Genomic DNA, 14,849 nt, shown 5'->3' on the forward strand with positions numbered 1-14,849 from the left:
AAGGCGGGTTCGAGTCTCGGTCCATCACACAGTTTTAATTTGCCAGGAAATGTCATATCAGCGCACTCTCCGCTGCAGAGTGAAAACCTCATTCTGGAAATATACCGACGGTTTGACAATGTTGTTGAACAAGTGAGCGCCCCTTAACGTTTATTCGATTAGAGATTCGAGGCAGTTTTACGATCTTGCACAGATCGGAAGTTGTTTTCGGGCAGCGAATTCTCCCCATGATCGTCCCAGTCGTTTCTGAGCGGCCGAAAGCTGTGCACATTTAATTCTACAATATGGCAGTAACCAGTTGTGGTTTCCAAGTGTCATGTAGGTACCTCTTCAGGGAGCTAGGCATTTTAATCGCTCAGCACGACACCAGCAGATATATTCGCTAATGAAATTCGTCATAAATAATTCCTCACAATTTAAGAAAAACAGTGATGTCCATATATCCTACGCAAGAGGAAAAATGACCTTTATTAACCATAGCTAAAGGTGTTTGTGGCTCAGAAAGGATTTTGACCATTTGCCCAATAACATAAAATGTCTGACAAGTAGCGAAGCAATTTTAAATAGATGGGTAATTTAAAATAATTTCTCCTGGAGAACTACAATTATTCCATTGACGAATTTCTACTTAAAAGCTAGTAGCCAGTAAAGAAAAAAGGTGTAGTTTCATGAATAGAACTGAAAATAATATTTTCACAAATGTTAACACTAATCATTTATAAATATCCTGTAAACTGACTCGTTCCACATCATTTCGATAAAAGAATCCTTCGAATAATCTATGAAACATGGAAGAAAAATCTTCCAGTGTCTAAATGAATTTGTTCCAAAGATCAACGGCTGCGCATGTGCATAACTTTGTCGAACTTCGTTGGTTTGTTTACACTCTGCGGTCTATCTTGTAGCCTTGTAATTAGAAGCAACTTTGTTTTGGTTTCGGTTTTTTCCTGTTTCTTGCTTTTTTGGTGCAAAATCAGTTGTAAGGTAAGCATCGTTGTGACACTGTGAAATCACTTTTACTTGAAGTAGAGCAAAACAACTTGAACTTTCAGTAATGTGAAATTTACGATTTTTCCAGACCCTCAACATGATGTTCGTTTGGGATTGGGATTGTAACTATCCTTCCAGTGACGACGATTTTGAAGAAAATTTGCTTCAGGTAAGCTAAGCGTTTCACTTATTCCCGTGAAATCACTTTTGATACTGCAAAGTAGCTGGATGTTGTGTAATATATTATATTTACGGATGAAATTTATTCCAGATGCTCAGCGATTCCGATTATTCTGTTTCCAGTGATGACGAATTTGAAGAAACGCCAGTTCAGGTAACGTAAGCATTTTATACATGCATATGAAATCATTTTTTACTTTGAGTAGTGCAAAGTGACCGGAATTGTGTGTAAAATGGTATTTACGAATGCGATTCATTCCAGATGTCCAGTGGGTCGGGTTATATTCCTTCCAGTCATAATCAGTCTGAAGCAACATTAGTTCAGAGGACAGAGAGAGAGAAGGAAGACGATGATTTCAGTCAGTCTAAAGGAACATTAGCTCAGAATAGTAAGAGACAGAAGGAAGAAGATTTTATGGTTCAGTCTGAAGCAACGTCAGTTCAGAGGAGTAAAAGACAGAAGAAAGATGATTATTTCGATCTCGTGGTGCCGCAGTATAGTGATGCCGTGTTTTTGGAACATTTCCGTGTGCGACGCCACATTGCAGAGTACATTGCTGAGAAGTACAGAAATTCTGCTTATTACAACCATCAAGCGGGTGGGAATGGAAAACTGATCCCCTTACAACAGATCCTAATTTTTTTGTGGTTTGCTGGACATGAAACAGACACATTCAGAAATGTGTCAGAGAGGTTCAGCATCTCTGCTAGTACTCTGTGCAACATTGTGAAAAGGGTGTCACACTTCATTAGCAATGAATACGTTGGTGTAATAAAGTGGCCGTCTGCTGCAGAAAAAGCAGGCATAGAATCGTACTTCCGGTCAAACGGTTTGCCAGGTGTGGTTGGCGCCATCGGCGGTACTCATATTAAGATTGATAAACCTCAAAGCGACCCCTATTCATATTTGAACACGAAACGTTATTATTCTATTCAATTGCAGATCGTTTCCGACCACGAGCTGCGTATAAGGGACATATTCGTGGGTTACCCGGGGTCAGTCGATGACGAGACAGTGTTCAGAAAATCACCATTGTTTAAAAAGCTCGGAGACATTTGCAGCGAGTTATGTATTGTGGGAGACGTCGCGTACCCATGCATTAAGCATTTGCTGACTCCTTACAGAAACACCGGGCACTTAACCAGACAGCAAAATGATTTCAATCTTGTGCTTTCGAGAAGTACGAGTGTTGTTGAACATTGTTTCCGTGTATTAAAGGAGCGTTTTAAGCAATTGTTTTATATTAAGTTAAGGAACATTGAAGACATAGTTCATTTTATTCGAGCTTGCTGCATACTGCACAATATCGCCTTGAAAGACGCCTTTGTATTTGAAGGAAACGAAGGTAAATATGGAAGTTTTTATACTAGTAATTGCTTGTATTTTAACATTTTTTTCACAACAGACCTTACCAAAACTGTCAAGTTTGTAGATATTTTTATTTATTTCATAGGCAGCTTTGGATGTGATGAAGTGCATATTTGTGATGTCAGTTTTACAAAATATTAATCATATGCACTGTTTAATTACCACAGATTTTTAAATACAAAAAACCATATAAAAGTATACATTTGGGATGTACTGTATATTCCACCTATACATAGTTTAATTCTGTTATACTATACATAAATAGACATTTTGAATCTGCTAACATTCTGCCTGTTGTTGTTGTTGTTGTTGTTGTTGTTGTTGTTGTTGTTGTTGTTGTTGTGGTCTTCAGTCCTTGAGACTGGTTTGATGCAGCTCTCCATGCTACTCTATCCTGTGCAAGCTTCTTCATCTCCCAGTACCTACTGCAACCCACATCCTTCTTAATCTGCTTAGTGTATTCATCTCTTGGTCTCACTCTACGATTTTTACCCTCCACGCTGCCCTCCAATGCAAAATTGGTGATCCCTTGATGCCTCAGAACATGTCCTACCAACTGATCCCTCCGTCTAGTCAAGTTGTGCCACAAACTTCTTTTCACCCCCCCCCCCCCCTTCATTAGTTATGTGATCTACCCATCTAATCTTCAGCATTCTTCTGTAGCACCACATTTCGAAAGCTTCTATTCTCTTCTTGTCCAAACTATTTATCGTCCATGTTTCCATACATGGCTACACTCCATACAAATACTTTCAGAAGCGACTTCCTGACACTTAAACTATACTCGATGTTAAGAAATTTCTCTTCTTCAGAAACGCTTTCCTTCCCATTGCCAGTCTACATTTTATATCTTCTCTACTTCAACCATCATCAGTTATTTTGCTCCCCAAATAGCACAACTCCTTTACTACTTTGCGTCTCACTTCCTAATCCAATTCCCTCAGCATCACCCGACTTAATTCGACTACATTCCATTATCCTCGTTTTGTTTTTGTTGATGTTCATCCTATATCCTCCTTTCAAGACACTGTCCATTCCGTTCAACTGCTCTTCCAAGTCCTTTGCTGTCTCTGACAGAATGACAATGTCATTGGCGAACCTCAAAGTTTTTATTTTTTCTCCATGGATTTTTCTTTTGTTTCCTTCAGTGTTTGCTCAATATACAGATTGAGTAACATCGGGTAGAGGCTACAACCCTGTCTCACTCCCTTCCCAACCACTGCTTCCCTTTTGTGTCCCGTGACTCTTATAACTGCCATTTGGTTTCTATACAAATTGTAAATAGCCTTTCGCTCCCTGTATTTTACCCCTGCCACCTTCAAAATTTGAAAGAGAATATTCCAGTCAACATTGTCAAAAGCTTTCTTTAAGTCTAGAAATGCTAGAAATGTACGTTTGCCTTTCCTTAATCTAGCTTCTAAGATAAGTCGTAGGGTCAGTATTGCCTCACGTATTCCAATATTTCTACGGAATTCAAACTGATCTTCCCCTAGGTCAGCTTTTACTAGTTTTTCCATTTGTCTTTAAGGAATTCGCATTAGTATTTTTGCAGCCGTGACTTATTAAACTGATAGTTCGGTAATTTTCACATCTGTCAGCACCTGCTTTCCTTGGGATTGGAATTCTGCCTATACACATTTTAATTCTGTGACTCTGTATACCTAATTCAATTCTTTGCATTTAGCATGAATTCATTGACTGAATAGAAGGGACTTTCTACAAGAAATACATAGCTTTAACCCTGGTGAGCCCTAAGAATTTTGTGTTTGGAACTGCAATTATACCAAATGCCTGCAATTATGAAGATTCCTATAATTTTCTTGTGTTATTGTACCAAAACAGTATTTCTTTAATTTTCTCATTATTGAGAATTAGCCTATTGGTTTCATGTATATGTAAATCATACTCTGCAAGCCACCTAATGGTGTGTGGTGGAGGGTACTTTCAGTACACCATCCAATACCTCCAACCCTGTTCCTTTCGCAAATAGTGCATGGGAAGAATGATTATCGGTAAGCCTCTAATACAGAGGCTTACCGCTCTAATTTTTCGAGTTTTCTCCTCATGGTCAAGACGTGAGATGTATGTGGGGATGAAGTAATATTTTGTCCGACTTCTCCTGAAATGTACTGTTTCGAAATTTCAGTAGTAAATCTCTTCATGATGCACAATGCCTCTCTCGTAACGTCTATCAGCGGAGTTTGTTTAGCGTCCCTGTAACGCTCTCTCGCTAGCTAAACGATCCTGTGACGAAATGCACCACTCTTCGTTGGATCTTTTCTATCTCCTCTATCAGTCCTCCCTGATACGGATCCCAGATAGGTGAACGATACTCAAGAATCGGGCGAACAAGTACCTTACAAGCCACTTCTTCCATGGATGAGTGGATTTTTGGAAATTTGGATACCAAACTTTGGAGGTCTTTTTTACTGTTTATTTTTTAATGTAGGGTATTTTGTGCAATAGTCAATGTTGTAAAGGACACTTTCCTAAAAACAATCATGTCAATTGCAATGTTGTAACTTAACCCAGTGCAGTGATATTCACATTTTTGCTAATGTCTCCAGACTGAAAAATCGTCGAGGACCTACAAATAAAAATTGCTACAATCCAGTAAAGGTGCAAGATAAATTGTTTAAAAAAACTGTTTTGAACTTATCAATTTTAGGGCAATTGTACATAAAAAAATAAAATATTTGAAAATGGTCAAGCAACCATCACTGGACCATCTTATATGGATTGACCCAACATAACTTGTGGTACACTGTGTCTAATTTGTTGAAATTCCATTAAATATGTCTTTTGTGTTTCGTTGTACTTCTAATGCTTGTTTTCTGTTTTGCAGACATGATTTTATGATACAAAGAACAATTCCTCTAATCTCGTAGTCAAGTTTCCTTATATTAAAATGTCTTGGTCAGCTTGATAGAAAGCTTTTGATATGTCCCAGAAAGTATTAAGAGGATTTTGGCCTCAATCTAATCCTACTGAAGTCATATTTGTACATTCAAATGCAGCCGAAACTGTTGATTTTCCTTTCTGGAATCCGAACTGCCTACGATTTATGACACTATTTCTTTCAATATATGACATAAACGTGATATATATTAGTTGTTCAAGAACTTTTGAGAAAAGGATAGCAGACTAACAGGTCTGTAGTTGTGAGAGCAAATTGGATCTTCGTTTCTTATTATTTGTTTGCACAGTAACAAGATCCTAGTTCTTTTCATTTTTCGGGTATGGCCCAAACACACATCTGATCCCAAGATCCAAGACATTCTGTGTGATGGCATGAATTTACATGATGTAAGAGGCATCTTATTAAATGTTACCCATGGTTGTCTTAGGTAACCTGTGAAGATCTTTTTCCAAATCTGTCATGCTGTAAGAGGGTATGGTTTGGGTCTAATCTGACACTCTGCTTAAATTGTCGATAGAGACAGTAGTAACAAATTGTGGGTCAACAGAAGCGTCCAATCCCACCCCTTTGACCTGTGACGTAAGGGTGTTGTGTGACGGCATGACGGCGAGGAGTTTGTTTGGGAGTGTGGCGTGTTTGTAGATGTCTTCGTGTTGTGGTTTGTTGTGCCCTCTGGAGGTATGTTCAGGGCTTTCATTTGTGTGGTGTAATGGGCTCAGTTGGGTCCTACTCATTATACAGAATTGTTCAAGTGTTGGCTGTGTTTGTAGTGGAATTCATTTCAGTGAGTTAACGATTTAGTGGTTTTGTGTGGAGGTTAATTTAGTGTTGTTTTCTGTAGGACGTGTAGTAAATTGAGTAAATTAATTGGTTGTTGTGTTTATTCAGGAATGAATATGAAGGATAAAATTAATAGAGCGCGTCTGCGAGAAATGATGAGAAATACCATGTTGAAGCGGATAAAGTTTTACAGCTGTTTGGGAAGTGTTCGATCCCGATTTATGGGATCGGGAGCTGCTGTTGAGCTATATAGGTCAGGGGAAGAATTCCAGATGATATTGTGTTTAGTGGACTTTGGGGAGTTTTGTGTTGTTGGTTTTTTCATCATTTTGCGTGGTTTTGTATGGGGGTGGGTGTCTAAATTTGTTTATATTTAGTTTGTCCCCACCCAATAACCCCCAATTTGCCATGTTTGTTCTGTTAGTGTCATTAGGGTATTTGTGGAATGTGTGTTTTGTCTTTCGATTTGTTTTTGTGTTTATAATGTGTACGTAACAACTTTATATGTGCCATATTGGAATCGTGGTTTATGGTGTTTCCACCTTATTTGTGATGTCATGGGTCAAAGCAGATGGGCGAGATCGGACGCTTCCATATTTCCCAAATATTTCCCCCCACCCAGATATTTGGCTGCTGCTTTATGTAATTTGCATGATTTCCAAGGTTAAGATTAGGCAGGATTTAAGAGCACTTGTTAAATTGTTGTTGTGAGTGAAACTATTAGTGATTATAATTTGTCATGTTATTTCTTAATATGATTTGGCTGTTTTTGTAATGTGGCAGGTTTGTTCAGGGTGAGAAACCTAAATGCATAGTTCAAATGGTTGTGAATGAAACAAGTGGTAATGTTATTTATAGTTTCGGATTTTACAAAAATTTGACTGCTTTTCTTTTTTCCTTCTTACAATACTCTGCCCCACACTCTCCACACCTCCCATGAATGTGACATCATGGAGGGTCTTTTGGAATTGATTGTTCTTACAAGGGTTGTGTTCTTGTTATGAGTGGCTCACTCTTGTGGTAGATGTTTCTTTTTGTACAGTGGTTTTGTAGTAATAGCCCTGTTGAATGTGGTCGGGACTTTGCTATTCATTGGTTATTTATCTGGTTTCAGTTTGACCTGTTAATGTCCATTTATCATGTGATTCCAATTGTTTAAAGGTACATGTCATAGGTTGGTGAATAACTTCATAGTATTTTTCCATAAATTTATAAACACAGCACATAACAGAGAATGTAGTCATTAATAGTATAGTAGTCTCCTTCACTATGTACAATAGTCCAGCAATGTTAGGATAACTTTTCATTTCTGTGACTGTAGAAATCACATGGTTTTGTGGAGAAGAGCTTGTCAGACTGTGTTCGGAAAGCATTCTCAATCAGAAAGGAAGCTCATTGAAGGTTGTTCGATGGAAAGCAGAAAAGGCGAAAATCTGATGACGCAAGATCAGGTGAATAAGGTGGGTACGGAATGAAGTCCCAACACAGCTCCTGTGTAGTGCTTTTTGTGAGTCTAGCAGAAAGTGGGCTGGCATTATCCTGGAGTGGCATCACTTCATGCCGTCTTTCTGGTCACTGTTGACAATAAATATCATCAGCAGTGTTGGTTAAACCTTGCAGAAGCAATTCTTCATGAGTTAATTGATGATGAGTAAGCATAGACACACATATGGCAATCCGCTAATTTTTGTGAATTTGGCTTGGAACATGTGGTGCACATACACCCAGTTGTTGAATCTTCCCCATTGCATGCAAATGTCACGTGATGCTGGAATGATCACAGTTCACAATTTTCGTTGGTTCTCGATTACATTGACCTTTCATTTAGCTACGTAGGCCAACCAAAATATATTACTTGAATTTTTTTTAAGAGGAATTCATGTGTGTCATTTCTCAGTCATGCAGTTGTCTGGTATTCCTGTCTTCATTTTCAGAGCAGTATAGGTCCAATGTATGCATGATTCCATTTGTGTGTTTTCTTACATCTTCTTGTAGTTCATTCTTGAGGAATTTTTTTGTGCTATTTTGCAATTGTCATTGTTTTGTGCAGGTGTGTCTTTATTGCTGTCTTCATTTGAACTATATAAGTCCAGTGATAAATTTGATTCTAATTGATTGTATTTTGCATTTTTTGTTAGGTATTCTGGAACAACCCCCTCACGAACCAAGGACCTTGCTGTTGGTGGGGTGGTTTGCTTGTCTCAGCAATACCAATAGCCGTGCCATAGGGTCTCTGTTGACAGGCCACATGAAAGTGTGGTCCATGAAGAGGGGCAGCAGCCTTTTCAGTAGTTGCACAAGTAACAGTCTGGATGTGTGACGGATCTGGCCTTGTAACATCAGCCAGAACGCCTGGTATTGTGAATGGCTGAAAGCAGGAGAAAACTACAGCCATAATTTTTTCCGAGGCATGCAGCTACTGTATGGTTAAATGACGACGGAATCTTCTTGGGTAAAATAGTCCCCCATTTGGATCTCCGGGTGGGGCTACTCACAAGGATGTCGTCATCAGGAGAAAGAAAGCTGACATTCTATGGACTGGAGTGTGGAATGTTAGATCTCTTATTCGGACAGGTAGGTTAGAATATTTAAAAAGAGAAATGAATGAGTTGAATTTAGATACAATGGGAATTAGTGAAGTTCAGTAGTAGGAGGAGGAGGACGTCTGGTCAGATGAATACAAGGTTCTAAGTACAAAATCAGATAGGGGTAACGCAGGAGTAGGGCTAATAATGAATAAGAAAATAGGAATGCGGGTAAGCTACTGTGAACAGGTAGTGAAAGCATTACTGTAGCCAAGATTGACACAAAGCCCACACCAACAACAATAGTACAAGTTCATAAGCTAATTAGCTCTGCAGGTGATGTAAAGATTGGAGAAATGTAAAAAATAAAACAAATTCTTCAGATAGTTAAGAGATAAAAATTTATTGGTGGTGGGTAACTGAAATTTGATAGTAAAAGGAAGAGAGAGAAAAATAGTAGGGAGACTGGAGGAAAGAAATAAGAGGAGGCCACGTGGTAGAATACTGTAGAGAGCATAATTTAATCGTCCCCAACACTTTGGCTAAGAATCGTGAAAGAAGGTTGTATATGTGGAAGAGACCTGGAAGCTTTCAGGTGGATTATGTAACGGTAAGGCAGAGATTTTGAAACCAGATTTGGATAAGTTGAAAGATGTTGAAGTTGTCGAGAGTTTCAGAGTGAGCATTATATTATGACTGACTTGAAGAGGGGAAAGGCATGCAGTAGAAGGTGAATGGGTAGCTTTGAGAGATGAAATGGTGAAGGCAGCAGAGGTGCAAATCAGTAAAGAGGCAAGGCCTAATAGAAAACCTTGGATATCACAGGAGAATTTGAATTTAACTGGTGAAAGGAGAAAATATAAAAATGAAGCAGGTGGAAGGGAATATAATAATAAGTTTATTGCAGCCAAATAGCCATACAGATTCAAGGTACAGTGATGATGGTAAAAGAAATTATAAATTTTACATATTGTGGTTTGCATAGTGACTTATTGACCGTGTCCTTTTGGTATAGAGCTCTATATGGTAACCATTGCATATTTGATGACACAGTTTACACTCACACATTTCATTTGGTTTATGGTATGATGTGTTCTTGCAAATATGGTGGTGGAAACCGTGGCCTGCCATTCTGGTGATCATGTGTCTCATCTCGAAGTTTTCCTTTGTCCACGTTCAGTCAATCATGGTGCCCGTGCTGTAAAATTCTGGAGTTAAGGCTTCCCCTTTTGCCTTCAAAGTTTTAAATTGAGTTTCCAAAGCACTGCAGATGGGTAGCATCAGGTTTGCCTGTACATCTTCAGTGAGAAAGGGTTCTCTCGCCACCAAGTATACGAGTCTGGATCGTGTTGTTTTGGGAGACTCCTATTGCTTTGTGTATATAGGTAGCTTTCATTCTTTCTAGTGTTGTTAGATTTTTCACTGTAAGATGTGGTCCAATAATTTCAGTGCCATATTTCAGTATTGGGAAGATTTTGGCTCTGAATAGTGTCATTGCTGTCTCTAGGCCAAGGAATGTGATGTATTGTATTTCATGGATTGCCATTTTTTCTTGCATTGCTTTCTCTCTGACATGTTTTGTGAAACATTTTGCAGTTGTTTATATTGTGACTCCTGTAGGCTCGAAGTCCGGTACAATCTCCGGTTTTCTCTCCCATATGAAGATCTCAGCTGATGCAGGTGCTCATGCTCCATTTCTGAGTATTCCCATTTCTGTTTTCGCCACATTTATTTTGAAGCTGTGCTCAACATGACAGTCTTCCATATCATTTATGGCTTCTTGTAACTTGACAATGTCCTTTGTGCCTATTGCAATATCATCTGCATATGCATATGAGATTACACCCTCCCTTTGGAGTAATCTTACAATTTCTCCCACTGCAAGGTAAATAACAGAGGACTCAGTGGATCTCCTGTAGTACTCTGTTTAATTGGAGAGTCGGTTGCGATAGGGCGAGGTTGTCCGATACCCTTATTTAATTCTATCACTGTATTGCACTTATGATTTGTGTCCATATATTGCTTTCTCCTGAGTTTACCTCTAGTTTCTTGCTCATTAATTTTCTATTTATGAAGTCAAAGGCTTTTGTGAATTCTATGAAAACTACATACAAATTTTCTCTGGCTTCAAGAGATTCTTATACTCTCTTTAACAGGAGTTCTATTGCACTCAGAGTTGACCTTCCCTTCCTGAACCCCATTAGGCTTTCAAGGTGGTGTTCATTGATTGTATGCTTTATTCGTTCTGTTATTATTTTTGTGAACACTTTTTTCTAGGGCTATGCCTCTGTATTTGCTAGGGTCCTTGAGGTCTCCTTTTCCTTTGTAAAGCACTTTTACTATTGACTGTCTCCACTGCTCTGGAATGAAGGCTGTTTCTATGCACTTGTATAGTTTTGTACACATTCGTGTTAGTATTTGGGCAGTGTCTTACAAATATTTGCTATAAAGTATGTCAGGCCCTGCAGCTGTTTTGTTCTTGGTGCTGTTAATGGCATCTTTGATCTCTTCTGTGGCCAGTGGGATCCATTCCACAGTTGTTTGTGGCATTGTATCCCCTCTGCCCTCTGGTCTCCCTTTTAGTGCTTCCTTGTTTGGTGTGCTGTCAAAGTGCGTCTCCCATATTTTCATATGGACGTAATTTGTTTCAGCTCATTTTCTGGGGCGTACTGCAATATATTGGTATTTCGAGGCTTTCTCCACTAGTTTCTTTCTTTCTTATGCCTGTAATGGTCTATTCTTTTCCTTTAGAGTTTTCTTATAGATATTTAGTTTTTTGGCATAAGTCCCGAGGAGTATAGAGTTCTTTGCACAGTGTTTTAGTTGATGTAGGCTTTCTAGTACATCTTTTCCTAGACTGTAACACTCTGTGTCCAACCATTTTTTCGCTCTTCTTTTGTACATGGAATTGGCAGCCTGTCTTAGTTCTCCTATTGCTTCTGTGGCTTCCTCTAGTCACAAATTGTCTCTTAGCATTTCGATTTGTTTAATGTCGTCAGATTTTGCTTCCACTTTCCAGAAATCTGTTGTTCTCGAAAGTGCTTCTTCCTCTTTTTCTTGCACTTTTCTCCATGCTCCTTAAATGTTCATTTCCAGAGGGACATGTTACCGAAATGGTGTGTGGGCTGCAGTTCAGAGAAGCCATATATTACCTCTGATTGGTCCCCTTATTTATGCAATGTCTATTGTACTTTCGCCATGGTGGCAAATACGAGGTGTGATTGGAAAGTTTTAAGAATGGGCTTGTAATTGTACAATGGTGGTACTTACATGCTACTTTGATTCATCTCCTTCAAAATAGTCCCATTCTGACGGAAGACACTGACTCCAGTGGTATTTCCACTTTTGGAAACATTCCTGGAAATGCTTTTCCTGAAGTGCGTTAAGAATGCTCTCCGTATCTGCCCGGATGTGTCAGTCGAGTCAAATCGGTTCCCTTTCAGTGAAAATTTTAGTTTAGGAAACACATAGAAGTATGCAGGGGCCAAATCAGGGGAATATGGCAGTTGTGGAAGCACAGGAATTTTAAATTTGGTGAAAAATTCAGTGATGAAGATGAAGACATCATGAGCTGGAGCATTGTCACGGTGTAGCACCCAACTCCCGTCTTTCCACAATGTAGGCCTTTTCTTCCGCGCCTTTTTGCACAAACGCTCAAGGACACATTTGTAGTATTCGTGCTTAATTTTCTGTCCTCCAGGGGTAAATTCATGATGCACAATACCAGTAGAATCGGAAATAAAAACAACACCAACACTGTCTTCGCCTTTGACCTACTGTGCTGTGCTTTCTTTGGTCGTGGTGAACCTGTAGTCTTCCACTGCGAAAACTGCACTTTGGTTGGTGGATCATATCCATATACCCATATTTCATCACCTGTAATTACCCTATTTAACAAACCTGGGTCATTTTTAGTCCAATTAATCAGTTCTTGGCACACTGCAAGTTGGTATTGTCTCTGGTCACTCGACAACACTTTCGGAAAGAATTTTGCGGACACTCGATGCATATTCAGGTCCTCAGTTAAAATTGACTGAACTGCATAGAAACTTAAATTAAGTTCAGTATCCGGCTCCCTAATTGTAAGTCTACGATCAGAGCGCACTAAGTCGCAAACTTTCACAACACTTTCATTCATTTTTGAGGTGGAAGGATCAGCTGGCCTATTTCATGTATTATGTCAATGGCTGTTTTGTTCAGTTGGAAGTATCCTGATATTATTGTAATGTGTTTCATTTTTGTCAGGAGTTTATGTTCCTGTTGGATAGTTTCAGTTATTGATGTTAATTCCAGTTTTATGAGGACTGTTTTCCGTACACAGGGTCTTTCTCTGCCATCTTGTTTTGGATGGAGATGAGTACAGTATAATTCTGGGTGTTGCCAGGTGTAGGGTTAAAAATGTTTGTGTTAGGACTGCTATGTCATACCCCTGTAGAAAGTCTCTTGGAGCTGTGTTCATTGCTCTTTTTAGACCTTCTATATTCCACAGGAAGATCTTTAAGGTACCTTCTGCTCCTCTTTTTTTTTCCTTGTCTTATAGAAGTGACACCCCTCCATTTTCTCAAGAAAAATAAAATAAAAACAGGGAAAATAAAAGTGTAAGACAGTGATTCCTGCTGGTCAGAATATCTCACGAAATAAGCGTCAAACGAAAAAGCTACAAAGATTGAAACTTGTCTAGCTAGAAGGGGAAACCAGATGGCGCTATGGTTGGCCCGCTAGATGGCACTGCCATAGTTCAAGCGGATATCAACTGCATTTTTTAAAAATAGGAACCCTCATTTTTTATTACATATTCATGTAGTACATAGAGAAATATGAATGTTTTAGTTGGACCACTTTTTTCACTTTGTGATAGATGGCGCTGTAATAGTGACAAACATATGGCTCACAATTTTAGATGTAACAGTTGGTAACGGGTAGGTTTATAAATTAAAATACAGAACGTATGTATGTTTGAACATATCATTTCCGTTGTTCCAATGTGATACATGTACCTTCGTGAGCTTTTCATTTCTGAGAACGCATGTTGTTGCAATACGTGTGACGACATTCCTCTCAACAGCGAGTAGTTCGCCTTCTGTAATGTTCGCACATGCATTGTCAATGTGCTGACACATGTTGTCAGGCGTTGTCGGTGGATCACAATAGCATATATCCTTCAACTTTCCCCACAGAAAGAAATCCTGAGACGTCAGATCCGGTAAACGTGCGGGCCACAGTATGGTGCTTTGACAACCAATCCGCCTGTCACAAAATATGCTATTCAATACCGCTTCAACCGCACCTGAGCTATGTGCCAAACATCCATCATGTTGGAAGTATATCGCCATTCTGTCATGCAGTGAAACATCTTGTAGTAACATCAGTAGAATCAGCATACGTTGCACCATTTAGATTGCCATCAATAAAATGGGGGCCAATTATCCCTCATCCCATAATGCCGCGACAGCAGCTAAAACACCTACTTGGGCGTCATCATTTGTTGCAGGTCATGGTTGATGTTTCACATGTGGCTGAACACTTCCTGTTTCCTTAAATAACGTAACTATCCGGCGAACGGTCCGGACACTTGGATGATGTCGACCAGGATACCGAGCAGCATGCATAGTACACGCCCGTAGGGCTTTTTGATCACAGTACCCATACGTCATCACAATATCGACCTTTTCCGCAGTTGGTAAACTGTCCACTTTAACATGGGTAATGTTTCAGGAAGCAAATACCGTCTGCACTGGCGTAATGTTACGTGATACCGCGTACTTATATGTTTGTGGCTATTACAGCGCCATCTTTCACAAGTCGAAAAAAGTGGTCCAACTAAAAGATTCATATTTCTTTATGTACAGCATGAACATGTAATAAAAATGGGGGCTCCTATTTAAAAACCGCAGTTGACATCCGTTTGACCTGTGGCAGTGCCATCTATTGGGCCAACCATAGCGCCATCTGGTTCCTCCTTCATGCTAGACGAGTTTCGTTCTTTGTAGTTTTTCCATTTGATACTTACTTTGTGATACACATATTACTGCCAGTTACTATGATACATATCTTCGATATACTGGTATACTATTTGCGTATTAGG

At 39.2% G+C, this 14,849-nt stretch overlaps 1 protein-coding gene across 2 annotated transcripts in view; it reads left to right on the forward strand.

The window, feature by feature from the left end:
- The first annotated feature begins 746 nt into the window (after window positions 1-746).
- LOC126295320 (putative nuclease HARBI1) overlaps window positions 747-14,849 on the forward strand; it is a 48,365-nt gene continuing 34,262 nt past the window's right edge. The window contains exons 1-5 of one of the 2 annotated variants that reach the window (XR_007552457.1): window positions 859-984; window positions 1,079-1,159; window positions 1,262-1,324; window positions 1,433-2,516; window positions 8,378-8,813. Coding sequence is in view for 1 of the 2 variants with exons in the window: in XM_049987779.1 (XP_049843736.1) it covers window positions 847-984; window positions 1,079-1,159; window positions 1,262-1,324; window positions 1,433-2,516 (1,366 nt within the window). In the remaining variant the exon portion in view is untranslated. Of the gene's footprint in view, window positions 985-1,078; window positions 1,160-1,261; window positions 1,325-1,432; window positions 2,517-8,377; window positions 8,814-14,849 lie in introns of both variants that reach the window. The other variant, XM_049987779.1, reaches the window with a different exon arrangement.

The sequence above is a fragment of the Schistocerca gregaria genome, chromosome 11 (genome assembly GCF_023897955.1).
Source record: "Schistocerca gregaria isolate iqSchGreg1 chromosome 11, iqSchGreg1.2, whole genome shotgun sequence".
Lineage (NCBI taxonomy): Eukaryota > Metazoa > Arthropoda > Insecta > Orthoptera > Acrididae > Schistocerca > Schistocerca gregaria.